Consider the following 14,810-nt stretch of genomic DNA (forward strand, 5'->3'; position numbering starts at 1 on the left):
CTATATATGTATGTATATAGATATATTTTAGAATGTTGATTTACTCATTTGCTCCGTATGTAGTTCATATTAAAATACTTATATTTAGGGATGGAGGAAGTATTAGAATCAAAGTGCCTGGGACACGACCGGCGTGGCGTGCATGTAAAATCGTAGTGAGAGCCTCCCTTCCATGAGTCATATCCTAAAATAGCATAGGAAGTTACTTTGAATATTATAATCGGTGTAATTATGTAACTAAACCTTACGTGCATGGATCATCTGTTTGCCGCACATGCATGACATGCCGTCACTCACACAATGGCTGAGCTAGCATAGGTACAAATGTGTGCATCATATAGTATCTTATAATAGCATAGGAGGTTATTTTAGAATGGTAATGACTGTAACTATATGTAAAGCGTTTATACTGCATGCATGCATGCATGATGATTTCTTCCGCTCAATCAGGGTCCGATTGCTGCACATGCATGCATGACGTCAGTTGCAGAGCTACCATAGCTGTAAATGTGAATCATTGGGTACATGGATGAGCTCCCAAACATGGCAAACTTGCGTGGATGTGCATTGGTCGGTCTCCATACCGCATATCTTTTGTTCCAGTTCCGGAATGATTAACCAGCAGTCTTCTTCTCCTTTTGCACCCCACAAATGCAACGAATCCAGGTGCGAGTGCAAAAAGGAGCTAGGGGAGGTGAGGAAGATATATAGCTAGATATGTAAAGAAAGGCTAAGCCTTTTTCCCTACCAAAAATGGATGGTCTAGATGCTACACCTATGACCTATCTCCATATCTAATCCAGTAGCTATGAATATATGTAGTATATATCCTATATATCCCCGAAAGTGATCTTCTGTGCTCGAGCACAGGTGGTCACGATATCCCAGCCTCCGGTAATCCTCGTGATTCACAATCCCTCCCGTATTGGCCCAGGTATTATTCCCGTATTTCCTGTGGCGAACAGTTAGAAGGGCCCACTTCTGTCACTGCCGGCTCGTTACAGCGTGAGTTACCTGGGCTATGAATCAGATGCCCACCAACAAACTGGGCCGGTAGAGCTGCCCTGTAATGATCGGACTTGATTTACCAATACAGAGGAATGGCTTACGCATTTCGCTCTGCCTTACTACTTATCTGTTTGCTGCTCCTCTCTTTCCCGCTCTTGGGGTTTGAAATTCAAAAGGGTTCAGTACAGCAATGGGCGCCACACCACCGACAAGCATACACCTGTAAAAAATGCACGCTGAAACGTGTCATCACATTTAGCTGATCTGATGAAATTTTATTTTGCGATGAGCACAGACCATGCTCACTCTGAACTGCTGACAACTTATTTTTGTAGCCCAGGCAGGAAAATACATGCGCCAGCTTGTATGAAATTTGATTATCTTCAAAATTCACAATTTTATTTTCTCTGAATTCACGCTTCCCTGTCATGCAATTTCCATATATGCATCAGCATACTGTCAAATAAATCATATATATGCACACCAACTTAATGCTCACAACCCCACAAATGCATCACCCTGGTGTACAAGAATTCAAAATTCTGAAGATTCAGTTATGCAAACCCCCCTACGTTTAGATGTAGACCAGTTCAACCGTACATTATTTTTGAGATTCTACATAACTGGTTTTTTGCATGCATAGCTGCTGGATACACTCAGCAAGCATGAAACTGCACAAGTTCTACCGACATAACTACTAACCACACATTCAGTACTACAGATTTCTAGTCTTAGCAGATAGTTCCTTCCAAGTGCTCACACGCCAATAACCCGCAGATCACCCACTTTGTTGCAGTTGTTTCGCCTGTGACCTTCAACTCCACAATTTTTGCACCTCGCTAGTTTACGAACAGGCTTCGGCGCATCACCCCGATCGGGGCAAGTAGTCCTCTTGTGCCCTTGCACTACTAGGAAAAAGCCTAGTAGTAGCGCGGGTGCCTGCGCTACTACTACGGCGCTACAGCTAACTAGTAGTAGTAGAACGGTGCATCCCGCGCTACTACTAACTATCTGTAGCACGTGTCTGTGACCTGCGCTACTACTATTAATTTGAAAAACCAAAAAAAAAATCTCGACCCCATGACGCACGCACGTTGGCCGGGAGCAGGGAGATCTCGGCCATGACGCGTGCATCGTGGAAGCCGTCGAGGGCGACCGTGGAGGCCAGCCCGGCGTGGGCCAGGAGCTGGAGGACCTGGATCTTGGCATCGTGCGTGAGGAGCAGCACCTCGTGGCGACCGTCGCCATTGAGGTCGGCGACTAGCGACGGCGGGAGGCGGTGCACGTCGTGCTTAATCGGGAACCCGTCGTCCGACAGGTGGTACCACGCCTCCCGGAATGAGAAGTCGCCCTCGTGCTGCTGGAGGAGGAGGGGGATTAGTCAGCTAGGGTTCCGGATCGAATCAGAGAGGGGGGGAGGAGGTGGGCTGACCTGGAGCGAGAAGTAGACGGTGAAGGCAGCCAGGAGGAGGATGTCGAGGTCGCGCTTCTGCATCTTGGCGGCGGCGAGGAGCTCCGGCAACCGCCCACCGAAGGGATCTCGAAGAGGAAGGGGGGAAGAAAGCAGAGTGTACCAGCAGCGGCCACCGTTGGAGTATGAGGGAGAGACGAGGAAAGTGAGAGAGGGGGAAAGTGAGGGAGAGAGGAGGGATTAGGACGAGGATATGGGGATTTCACCTACCTCGTACTTAGTAGTAGCGAGGGGTATAAAACCGCGCTACTACTATCAACTTAGTAGTAGTGCGGGTTTGTACCCCTCGCTACTACTATGGCATGTCGTGGAGTGAATTGCAAAAAACCACCACATTTGGGGCTTCATCTGCGGAAAACCACCGGGTCCCTAATCATTTGCAAAAATCACCGCACATTCAGTAAACATTTTGCAGTTTGCACTGAACATGTGATTTAGCCCATTTAATCACTTTCTGACATGTGGGGCCGGACTGTAAGGAGCTGACCTGGCAAAATAATCACACACACACCCCTAGTAGATTTTAGAAAAAGCAATCAGCCCCTGGACCATGCCCGGCAGAGCCCGGCTCCCGTCGCCGCCGCCGGAAGACGCCCACCGACCGGGCGGTCGCGGAAACGAGGAGGAGTCTGTGTAGCAGCGGGTGGGCACACCGGCCGGCGGCCACTCCGCAACCATGAGGGCCAGCAGCGCACTGTCGTCGTCGGGGAGCCGTAGCTCCTGTGCAGCGTCCGCGGTGTGGACTGCGCGGAGGCGGCCGCCCGGGAGCTCGGCCTTCTAGCCACGGCGGCGCCCGCCGGGATGCCGTGGCCGCACCTCGGTCTTCTACCAGGGAAGCCCAGCGCCGCTTGACGCCGTGGATGCGGGCCAACCTTCATGCGCTTCGGCCGCCGCCGCCGGTGGCTCCGCCCGTCTCTGGCGCCTCCTCCCCTCCTCCTACACCCCACTCTGCCCTTGCTCGCGCAGCGGAGCGTCCACGCCCGCAAGAGAGCCCCTCCGACCGGACTTCCCCGCAGCTCACCGCCGCCAGTTCACCGGGCACCACCGCAGCCCCCTCTCCCTCTCCTTCCTCCCCTGTCTCTCACGCAGCTCCCCCCCTCTCTCTCTCCAGGACGCTGGCCGAAGCCGGATCCACCGCCAGCCATTAGCCGCAACTGCCGGGAACAAGCTCTCCTGTACACGCCAGTTATGAGCTCGTACAGGCGCACAGCGCCACGACCATTCCCGGCGAGTGTGGAGCGAGGAAGGAGATGCCCTCCGTGGGGAAGGGGGAGGGGCTTGATTGCTTTTTTTATTAAGATCCACAGAGGTATATGTCAATTTGTTGCCAAATCAGCTCCTTACATTCCGGCCCCACTTGTCAGAAAGTGAATAAACGGGCTAAATCACCTGATTAGTGCTCTTTGCAAAATGTTTACTGAATGTGCGGTGATTTTTGCAAATGATTAGGGACTCGGTGGTTTTCCGCAGATGAAGCCCCAAATGTGGTGGCTTTTTGCAATTCCTTACCGTCCTGGGAGACCGCTTAGTATTAGCGCGGGTTAAAAACCTGTGCTACTAGTATCAACTTAGTAGTAGCGAGGGGTAAAAACACATGCTACTAATAAGGAGCAGTAGCGAGGGTTATAGACCCTCGCTACTAGTAAGCGTCTGCCTATAAGCTTTTCCCTAGTAGTGTTGCTGCCGACATATGCTACAGAACCTGGTCCGCTTGCTGAGCTCCTCGTACGGTGCCTTCTCACGGCTAGTTGTCGGGCGCCCAATTTCTTTCCTTTTCTTTGGCGCCAACAAACCACTGGTCTATTCCCACTCTCATTTGCAGAAGTAGCATCATCATTCACAATCCCGAAGCTTGCACCTCCACTTGCTGCAACAACTGTCGTATGTGCAGCAAGCTGGTCAGCATTCACATGGATATTAACACCATCTCCATGCTGACCAACCATGTCCTCCAGTCCCAGCCCATCCCTTATTTCCGAAAATGGTTCCATTTGGACGATGCAATCCTAGATGAAAGTCATGAATTTCTCATATGCTTCCACACTTGCATCGCCCATCCGAACCAACTCCATGGCATGCATATACATATTGAAATGCCTGAAGCTGAACGGATTTTTGTGAGCATTATCTTTCTGATATTGAGTAAGGTGAGCTGGCAGTATGTCCCGTGCGTCCCTGGTCTATCGCTTCACAATGTGTTTCTGCGGTATCTCTGTAACACCAGCACCTGCAACGATCAGTTTTGCCTCTTAGTACACAACAGATTGCACACACTGTATGCATATCTACAGTAAGAGATGCTTAATTTTCAGCAGTTACCATACCTTCACAACATTGGCTGCAAAGTAGCCCCATGTGTGCAAATTACCCGCACTCACAGGCGAATTCATCACCTCCTTCAAGAACAGTTACCTTATATGACACCCTACACCACTTCTCTCTCCTAGCAGCCTCGGTATGAATGGCAAGCACTAGTAGAAAAGGGGGCATCAGTCCCGGTTCGTAAGGGCCTTTAGTCCTGGTTTAATAAACCGGGACTAAAGGGTCGGGACTAATGCCTCCCCCTTTAGTCCCGGTTCTAACACGAACCGGGACTAAAGGTCGCGGCCACGTGGAGCTCCACCTTTAGTCCCGGTTGGTAACACCAACCGGGACTAAAGGAAATTTTATGATTTGTTACCAACCGGGACTAAAGGAAATTATATGATTTTTTGTTTTGAATTTTTTTTTTGAATTTTTTTTTATTTTCAAATTTCTGAATTATTTTAACCTCTAATCTCTAATCACCACCCCTCATCACTGCTCAATTTATCCTCTAATCTCTAATCACCCCTCATCATTCCAAATCATCTAACTTCCCGAACGGTCACCCATCCTCCCACTCCCCCAGCCTGAGCACGCTTAACTTCCGGTTTTTATTCTCCCTCGTTTCCAAGTCTGCACTTGTTGTTTTCCTGACAATAGTAAGATGTCAATCCTATTAACCCTCAGGAATTTTGCTTCACCATGAAGTGACACATTTCATTGTTTGAGTTTGAAACTATTGTTTTAAAAAACAATAATTATTTAGTAACACTAATATTTCTTGAATAATTAGTTTGACCAATGTTTGACCATTGTTTGACCACAGTTTGACCAGATTTGACCAAAATTCAAAATAACTGAAATAATTATTTAGTAACACTAATATTCTAGAATAATTAGTTTGACCATTGTTTGACCACAGTTTGAATTTTTTTCGATTTTTTCCACTCTAGATCTCAAAAGCCCCGTAACTTTTTTTCTGTTAGGTTTTTGAGGATTTTGAAAATGTTTAGCGGGGTTCCCCAGTTAAATTTGGATGTAACTTTTCGAGTAGATGATTTTTCATATAAAAAACTTTTTCATCCGAGTTCGTATGCAAAAGTTATGCCCATTTTACTAAATTTTAGAGAGATTTTGCAAATACAGTTGAAATTCATATTTGTAAATTTTCCCAACAACTAGACCATATATCACATGGGAAACTTATTTTCTTTTATTTTTTTGACATTTTCATCATTTTCTTTTATTTTTTAAAAAACTGAAAAGGCGATCCAGGGGGTGGAGTTTGAAAATGGGACCTTTAGTACCGGTTCGTGCCATGAACCGGTACTAATGCCTCAAACTCCATTAGTACCGGTTCGTGGCACGAACCGGGACTAAAGGTCTAACCCTTTAGTCCCGGTTGGTGCCACGAACCGAGACTAATGGGCATCGCACCCTTTACTCTCGGTTCGTGGCACCAACCGGGACTAAAAGGTCCAGACAAACCGGGACAAATGGCCCACATGGCCCCTGGGCGCACGAACCGGGACTAATGCCCCCATTAGTCCCGGTTCTAGACTGAACCAGGACTAATGGGCTAACCCGGGGTGGACCAAAACCCTCTTTTCTACTAGTGAAGATACAGTTTTCCTTTCTCAAGCTCCTCCGCTCCTCCACTTGGTATGCGCCGCACTCATAAAGAATATGTCCAAACTGCTCAAACATAGCTCGAGTGTATATCTTACTAGCATGTCTCTCTATAGCTAAGTTTGCTATGTACAGTGGTCTACCCTGAAACATAGATGCATCAAATCAGTGACCATGTTACTACCACACATCTAGTTGCAATTATCAAATATGACTTACTATCCGTGCCCGCTTCTCCTCGTAGTTCTCCTCAGCTTCCCTGTCAAATTGAAGTCTCATGTATTTCTTCACAAACATATGCATGGGACAACCGGGCGGTACATAGTTCTTCAACATGTGGTTTGCGCTTTCTCATCTTAGCACAGAAAACACCTTTAAAATAAGGCTTCGCCCACTTGTGTCTTATATAAATGATACAGCTGCCTCATGTAGTCGTGGGTCTTCAAATTATATTTCTCCACCAATATCTTCCAAGCTTCCTCAAATTCATCGATTGTAAGCATGTGATTTACTACCTTGTGGAATTCTATCCTGAACTCGCTATTCTTCGAGTACAACGAACCAAGTGATTCTTTTGCCTTCTTCAGCACATGCCACTTGCACCAACGGTGTGCCGTTTGAGGCATCACATTTTTAATGGCGACCTCCATAGCCCGGCATTGATCTGCACAACATCACACACCCCTGTTAGACAACAATGATCAGAAACCATTGGCACAGATAGTTTTTTAGAACATGGCATCACACCTATTAGAATTGTCTTGGGTGCAGTACCCCCCATCATCCTAATGAATTCTGTGAAAACCCACTCAAATGTCTCGACCTTTTCATCACGGACAAGAACACCGGCCAGGGTGATGCTCTAAAAATGATTATTCACACCCACAAACAGACCAAATGGCATGTTGTACAGGTCTGTTCCGTATGTCGTATCGAAGGTGACAACATCTCCAAAGAATGTGTGCTGCAACCTGCTGCTCCCATTTGCCCACATAAGAGTTGTTATCCAACCATCCTGGTCTGCCTGTACACGATAGGTGAAGTGAGGATTTCTTGAGCCCAGATCTGCGAACACCTCCATGGTCTTCCTCACATCATCCTCTGACTGCTCTCTACTGATTTTACCACACAAATTTTTCAGAGCTCTTTTTGTGAAAGGCACCCTTTCCATTGAACCAAAGAAGCTTCCAATTATGTTGTGTACTTTGGCTAGATTCACATTGTTCTGTCGCAATTGCTCCACCAAGTCTCTGCTGTAAGCATCAATGTGATTGTGTGAAGGCAAGTGTATTGTCTGTCCATATGTGGGAGATAGCGAATGGTTGTGCTATTCACGATGCTCAACTATGTACCAACCATTGTCCTTTGTGCGAAGCAGTCTTATTAATGTCGGGCATTCACATCGGCATGATCTTGTGTTTTCCACACCCGGTTTACCCTGCAGAAACCAGTAATACAAGCATAGACGAGTCAGGTTACACGAACCCCAGAAGTACAACACATGTAGGAAAATACTCCAGAAACAGAAAGTTCTAGAAATGCATACCGCACATCCGCAAACAATTTCCTGCATGCATTTTGTTCTCTCCACATTCAGCCTACTCTTCCCATATCTTATACCAAATCCCTTCTCCCACGAGCAGAGATTGTAGAAATCATAGGCCTCCCCGAGTGCATCAAAGCTTGTGCCCAGTGCTGGTACAATTACAATGCTCCCCGGCTTGTCACCAAACCCCCGAATTGCCTTCTCAAGGGCACTGGTTCGCCCAGGGCAAGGCGCCCTGCCAGGAGCAGCAGCTCCAATTCTAACCCTGCATTTCAAGGAATTTACTTCGTCATCATGATGAATGTTTAACTCGAATCTGCATTTTTTGGAAGCTTACCATATAAATTATGCTCTTCATTTTACTCTGTTTTAATAGACTGCCTCAACAACACCCCAATACTGCTATGCTTTTTCTTTTTCCCAGTACATCTGCTGGTGAAGCTATGGTGTCAGGGGTAACATATACACCAGTTCTAAATGTTATCCATCCGATTTCCTTATCCATCTTTCATAATTCCTAGAATATGCAACTGAACAATGTTTACATGCCTGATCACTCTATATTCACCTTGTCTAACTAGCTAACTTATAGTCCAGCCTACATTTTCTTCTGTACCCCATGTTTTTAGGTTTCGGTATACCAGTTTTTTCAAACCAAATTTGGTATGCATCCCATGCATCAGAATTTAGTATTCGCAAAACAGAGCATCACTACTACGCCCCTCTCTTTATTAATTCGTTGCTTCCAGTTTGTGTAGCGCTGGCTGGTATGAAAACACAGAGGCATCTCCCAATAATTCGTTTGTTTTTGCATATGTGTATACATCCTAGAGCAGAACTGACCAGCTTCTACGCAAGATGCCTGCGGCTCGGTGGATTTTTAAACTACACCTAAAATCATACGAACAGTCTCCAGTGCAAGAACTAGTACACACAGAGGTTACCTGCGAGTCCAGCCAGGTGTTTTTGGATCAACCTGGCCAATAGATTTCTCAGATGCCTGCGGTTCATCATCCCCCTCCGCCGCAACTGCCCCATCCGCCGCACAGATCTGCCCGTCAACGCTTCCAGTGGCCATTGGGGACAGCTCCTCCGCTGCTGTCGCAACCGCTGGGTAATGCACCGGCTCCATGAGCAGGGACGGCGAGCACCGGCAGCACCTGGATGGGTTGCCTCCAGGTCAAACTCCGTCTTCTCGCCCTCCAGAACGCGTAGATGAATACCAGCACCTGCGCAACGCAAGAGACGAATGAACAATCCGTATGAACATGCATAAATTATTTCTGAAATGACAAAAGCAGAGCAGATTGTCCATTCTAGGTTAACAGGCGTAAATTGTTTCTAAACATGGAGTAGTTACTAGTTTGAAACAAGCAAGAACATCACAGATTGTGCAGTCTTCGCTACATGCCGAAAGAGACGACGAATACTGAATTAATGATCACTGAATAACACTGGTTTCTAGTTTAATTTGTCGACAGAACTAGAGGCGAATTGCTCGAGCAAATTTCAGCGGTAGGTACTGCTGGATTTCTCCAGCCAAAAGTAAGAACTAAGGACTCATCCGTGATCGCTGGCAGCAACGGACGGCGAGCCGGCTGACTGCTGGACTTGGCTTGCGCATACAAGCAACCACTTGAAGCGCCCCCTCCCTCCCACCTGAACCAAGCTCTCTTGGGAGAGAGGGAGAACAAGAGCTAGCTCACCTTGAGGTTGAAGGAGACGAAGGCGAGCTTCCTGCCAACCCGCCTTGCCAGGCGCGACCGCACCGTCGCCTCCTGGTCCTCCTCCACCTCACCGTCGCGGGAGGCCTGGCCCCGGCGGCGCCAGACGGAGGCCGCGGCGTGGAGGCGGGACCAGACGCCAGAGAAGAGCCCCGCTGGCGCGTTGTCGCCGGCGGCGGCCATGGAGTTGGTCGGCGGGCCAAGGGTGGGAATCGGGAGTGGAATTTCGGCCGGCTTCCGACCAATCAGAGACGTCGTCGCCCACCACTGGTAGTTGGTTGTCGTTCACCTCCTCCATCACCGCGGACCTGTAGTCCAGCAAATCCTTTCTGGATCAGGACCAGTTGCAAAATCAACAAGCATAACGGATTGGGGGCGGGGCAAGAGGACCGGGGGTGAGGGATTTTTGCCTTACCTCCTAATTGGTAGCATCAGGAACTCCAACCACGAAACTCGCCGCCGTGTACTCCTTCTTCCGCAGATCTCCGAAGGCGTCAATGGGCAACACAAGAAAGCTTGACGAGAGGTGGGAGACAGCTCCGCCGTTGGTCTCAGGAGTCATTTACTGGCTTGCCCACCACCGACTGACGGAGATTCCAGTTCCTGAGCCACGGATCAGGGAATCCGGTTACGACCCGAGCCACGGCTCAGGGAAAACCCCGTCACGGGGCCATCTGCGGGCTCCGTCACCGGTGCTGTGTACGTGGCGGCAGTATACTGTATTCCCTCCCCTCGTGATTTAACAACGGTCGGCCAGCTGGCTCAGTAATTCAACGACACACATCCCAATGCGGTATCGACTGGTCTCGATAAAGTGCTCACCTGTGCTCGCGAGCAGAACAGCCGCTTCCAAAAAATCCAAGATTCAACCACAAGCTAGGAACGGTCAAGCCCGCCGTTTTGACCGCATTTTGAAACGGGCATAAAAAATTCAGAAAAAATCAAAAAATTGGAAAACCTTCGCATTGTGTCATTATATGTGACCATGTTTTCAGGAAAAATAATAAACTTGTAATACGGTAAATATTTTAAAAAAGTGTTCTCAGAAATGAGTTATCATGCGTGAAGATTCATGGCTTTCAAGCCAAATGATCAATCTTATGGCCACATTCATGGCATAGTTTGTTCAAATGATCTCATATTGTGCACGAGGGTGCATCTTGGAATTCTAAACAATGTTGCCTAAGAAAGTTTTCATTTTCTTTGCACGGAAAATTCATTTTTCATTTTCCGAGTGCCCAAAAGGAGGTTTTTTTGTGAAGGAACTACCAAATAATTGTTGCAAAATTAGACCTAATCAATTTTATAAAATACTAGGCCATATATAATGCACAATTGACAAAATGGTTGGGTGCCAAAAAATTTGATCCACCTCTGGTGAAAAAGACAAATTCCCATCGATTCAGTTGGAAGCGGGTCAAATTTGAACATCAGCTGCGTCATAGTTTGCTCTTTATTTTTTCCAAAAATCATTTCTAGGTAAATAAGTATCTATTTAATCAGAAATGCATGGTTTGATGGCGAGACATCGAGGTTTGGATGGTGGACGAGGGCCCCAACTCTAGAGCGCGTAAGCTCGCATGCCTGCCGCGTGGTCACCGCGTGACCGTGGTGTTGCCATGTGTTCTGGGCGGCCTAGGCATGTCTAGTGGGTTGGGCACTCCCCAGGTAGGTGCTAGGAAGAAAATCAGAACATAAGATTCTCACGAGGAGACCGATCGATGCTCAAACATGAATAAGCAGCTAAGTGTTTGATTTGCGGTACGGGAAATGCACATGGCTAATGGGCGTGAGTTTTGGCTGAGGATGATCAGTTACTAAGAAGACCGTCTTCACAAATTTTCACCTCAAAAGGAGGAGCCTAGGTGGTACTTGCTTTACAAACTACCACACTGGACATAAATACGAATGTTGAAGCTGGGCTCAAAATAATGAATGGATTGAGCTAGCATTTGGTGGAGGATGGTTATTTGGGCATAGGAAAGCACTGTAGAAAATGGATACCATTTGGACATGCCAAAGTGGTACTTCCTTCACAAAGTGCTGCTCTGAACAGAATAGGAAAATGAATATTGTTGAGTTATTTTTGAACTAGGCAAGGAAGTTTTTTGACATATTTGATGAAGATATGATCCAAACAATTTATGAGATTTTTTTGGGAATTTTTGGAATGACAGAAATATAGGTTGCTTCACAACCTAGGGCAAAAACTGCCACATGGACATGACACATAGGCAAAACTGATGAGGTGGCGCCTAGTCATCACAACCAACCACAATCTACAAGGCTATGACTATTTATTTTGGTCGTTAACAACTAGAAATAAGGCAGCGGCCAGCCCTGGTTGCTTTGTGACCATTTGGTGTAAGGAAATTACGACCTTTCTGACCAAAATGGTCGCAATGGTTTAGGGTTTGGAGCCCCCCGAACAGCTTTTGACCAATTGGTCTCAAATGGTCATATATCTATGACCAATTCTTCCAGGGTCACTGACAAAAGGTCACTAGTTGACATATTTCTTGTAGTGAGCATGCATATTTGTACGAGAACCCTAAGCGGGAACATCAAAGACAACATAGCACCAATATAGCTAGCATGCCCATGAGCCCTAAGCATGAACATGAAACACACATCAATCTAGATAACATGCACATGAACACTTAGCGGGAACATCAAAGATAGCAACAATATGGCTAACATCATGAACACATTGTTGCGCGTGAGCACTAATCATGAACATCAAACACAATCTAGCATGCCCAAGAACACATTGTACATCATGAGCACTAAGAAGACACCAATCTTGCATGCCTATGAACACTACTAAGCATGAACATCAAACACAACACCTATTTGCCATGCCCATTAACACATTGTACATCATGAGCACTCCAATCTTGCATGCCTATGAAGACTACTAGGCATGCACATCAAACATAGAAACTACCCTGTCTATGAACAATACCACACAAGAAGGGATCAAATCGAACCGATTCACTGGCATGCTAATGATGAAACCCCTAACCTACAAATTACGAGCAGAGGGAGATTTGGTTCTTACCGGAGTGGATGTAGCTCGAGCATACGCCGGCTGGGGAGAAAACCCGGGCGGAAGGAGATGGCGGATGAAGAGGAGGAGCCGCCAATCCCGATGGCCGTGCTCGTGGCCACGTGCGCGGTCGAGGAGGAGGGCGCCGACACCCATTGGCCTGCCACGATGCCCGGAGAAAACCCTTGGGTGGGGGTAAACCAAAAATGGCCTGCCACGACATCCATTGCCCCCCCTCCCGCCCCCTCCCCTTCCTCTCGGGCGAAGCGCCGACGCCGCCATTAAATCCACATCTTCCTACCCACCCCCGCACCTCACCGAGCTCTCCCCGCCCCCAATCCACAGCAGAGAAGAAGCATGACCGGAGCGCGACGCCGCGGGGTGCGGGTCCGCCGGCTTGTGCCGGTGGCACGGGTTGCGGAGCCGCGGGCGCTTCCACCGCCAGCTGCAGTGCCGCTGCCCGAGATCGATCCGCACTCGCCGGAGGCTCGCCGCGAGATGAGGCGGGTGGTGATGGAGCGCTTCCCCGACCGTGACATGTGGGGGGAGATCCACATGCACATCCTCCGCCACGCGAACTTCGTCGAGCGCGCGCGCTTCATCGGAGACGACGGTTGCGAGGATGTGGAGCTCCTCTTCTGGGCGATTCAGGAGGCGGAATCGTCAGATCCGCGGCAGGCCGCCCGCTGGGAGAACTTCAGGACGGCGAACCCCTCGAGGCTCAACATCAGGCCGCCTTCGTGGGAGGGGATCGCCAGGATCCCGCCGGAGTTCATCCCTGCAGGGACCGTCTGGCCCCCGCGTCGTCAGTAGATCGTCTTCCCCAACCGGTTCGGGCACAGCGACGAGCCATTGATCCTCCTCCATGGCCGGGTGAGTTGGGTTTACACTTTCGTGCTAATTCAGCTCTTAAAGCTAGGCTACGGGATTTTCGACTGCGCCGCCGGGGGATGCATAAGGGTGTTTGTTCGATTGAACAATGGTTTCAGTTCCTAATGCGTTAGTTCAGGGTGTGGAGTTAGATTCGGGGGTTCTCCCTCTTGGCTTCCATTATAACAAGGAATCTGATGCTGCTTCTGCGGCGGGCGAGACCTCGTCGGAGAATTTTTCCGGCGACGGTCTCGGCCAGGTTTTAAATCCCAACCCCGTCCCAGGAACGGGGGCTCTGTGCCTTTCCCGTGGGGTGAATCCAGCTTTGCCTGGGCCCACGATCAAATTGCGTGTCGTTGCGGAGAAAGCGGAAACCACGAGGGGATTACGTAAAGCCGAAAACCTAGAAAACGTTGAGGAGCACTTTGGCCAGCTCTGGCTCATTCCCTCCCCCCTCGTCGCCGCCCCCCAGAAACCCTACCCCTCGACCTCAAGACCACCAAAAATCCGGATTCCTTTGCTGGATCCGGAGAGACCTTGTTGAGAACAAAGCCTTTTCGGCTGCGGATTGTTTTCCTGCAACTCGTCGGCCATTCGACCCACCCCCCAGACAAATCAAAGTTGCTCATGAGGGGATTGGCCCTGGTTCTATCTCCTTCGCTGAGGCTGTTAAGCGTGGGGTGAAGATGGCAGATCGTCGTGCTGGGGGAAGCAACCACCCTGCTGCTCCGGCCAAGGGAGTAGGGCAGAAGCCTGCTGCACCTGCTGGGCGGAAACCAACTGCGCCTGCAACAAAGGAGCAGGCTCCTGCTCCCAAGCCTACCAGATCCACAGCTTCTACTGCTAGATCTGCTCAGGTACAGTCATCCCAGTCTGTGGAGGTTGAGGTGGAACAAGTCCTTGACCCTAGGTATAAGGACATGATCTGCTTCAATTGTGGTGGACCGGGGCACTATGTTGGAAATTGTGTGAAGCCGAAGGCCTGTTTTATCTGTCAGCAAAATCATAATGTCAACAATTGTGCAGCTTGGTCTAAGGTTCAACCTACTGCTGCCTTTTTTGGTAGTGGAGCTCAAGGTCTTGGTTTCTACCATGTGGATGTCCCTGTTGCAAACGAGTCCAAGTGGTTGAACTTCCAAAACTGTGCAGTGGTTAACATCTTGAAAGGAGAAGTGAATGGTGCTAAGATGAGGGAATTGCTTTCTGCTA

General features: G+C 48.6%; 1 protein-coding gene across 2 annotated transcripts; it reads right to left on the reverse strand.

The window, feature by feature from the left end:
• Window positions 1-6,502: 6,502 nt before the first annotated feature.
• On the reverse strand, window positions 6,503-10,361 carry LOC123070394 (uncharacterized). Of its 2 annotated transcripts, none has more exons than XM_044493607.1 (7): window positions 10,098-10,361; window positions 9,665-9,990; window positions 8,903-9,187; window positions 7,959-8,223; window positions 7,769-7,850; window positions 7,160-7,665; window positions 6,503-7,076 (listed from the first exon to the last, which is right to left on the reverse strand). In XM_044493607.1, the coding sequence occupies exons 3-6, from the start codon at window positions 9,088-9,090 to the stop codon at window positions 7,628-7,630; spliced, it is 573 nt and encodes a 190-aa protein (XP_044349542.1). In that variant the 5' UTR covers window positions 9,091-9,187; window positions 9,665-9,990; window positions 10,098-10,361; the 3' UTR covers window positions 6,503-7,076; window positions 7,160-7,627. The 2 variants fall into 2 exon arrangements, with proteins under 2 accessions (XP_044349542.1, XP_044349543.1); XM_044493608.1 differs by having other exon boundaries at window positions 9,665-10,011.
• Window positions 10,362-14,810: the final 4,449 nt, after the last annotated feature.

The sequence above is a fragment of the Triticum aestivum genome, chromosome 3B (assembly GCF_018294505.1).
Source record: "Triticum aestivum cultivar Chinese Spring chromosome 3B, IWGSC CS RefSeq v2.1, whole genome shotgun sequence".
Classification (NCBI taxonomy): domain Eukaryota; kingdom Viridiplantae; phylum Streptophyta; class Magnoliopsida; order Poales; family Poaceae; genus Triticum; species Triticum aestivum.

Coding starts and splice junctions, on each gene's coding strand:
- LOC123070394 (XM_044493607.1), bottom strand. CDS start 9,090: ATGGAGCCGGTGCATTACCCAGCGGTTGCGACAGCAGCGGAGGAGCTG. Junction 7,851..7,958: donor AAATTGTTTGCGGATGTGCG/GTATGCATTTCT, acceptor TGGTTTCTGCAG/GGTAAACCGGGTGTGGAAAA. Junction 7,666..7,768: donor GCTTCGCACAAAGGACAATG/GTTGGTACATAG, acceptor TGATGCTTACAG/CAGAGACTTGGTGGAGCAAT.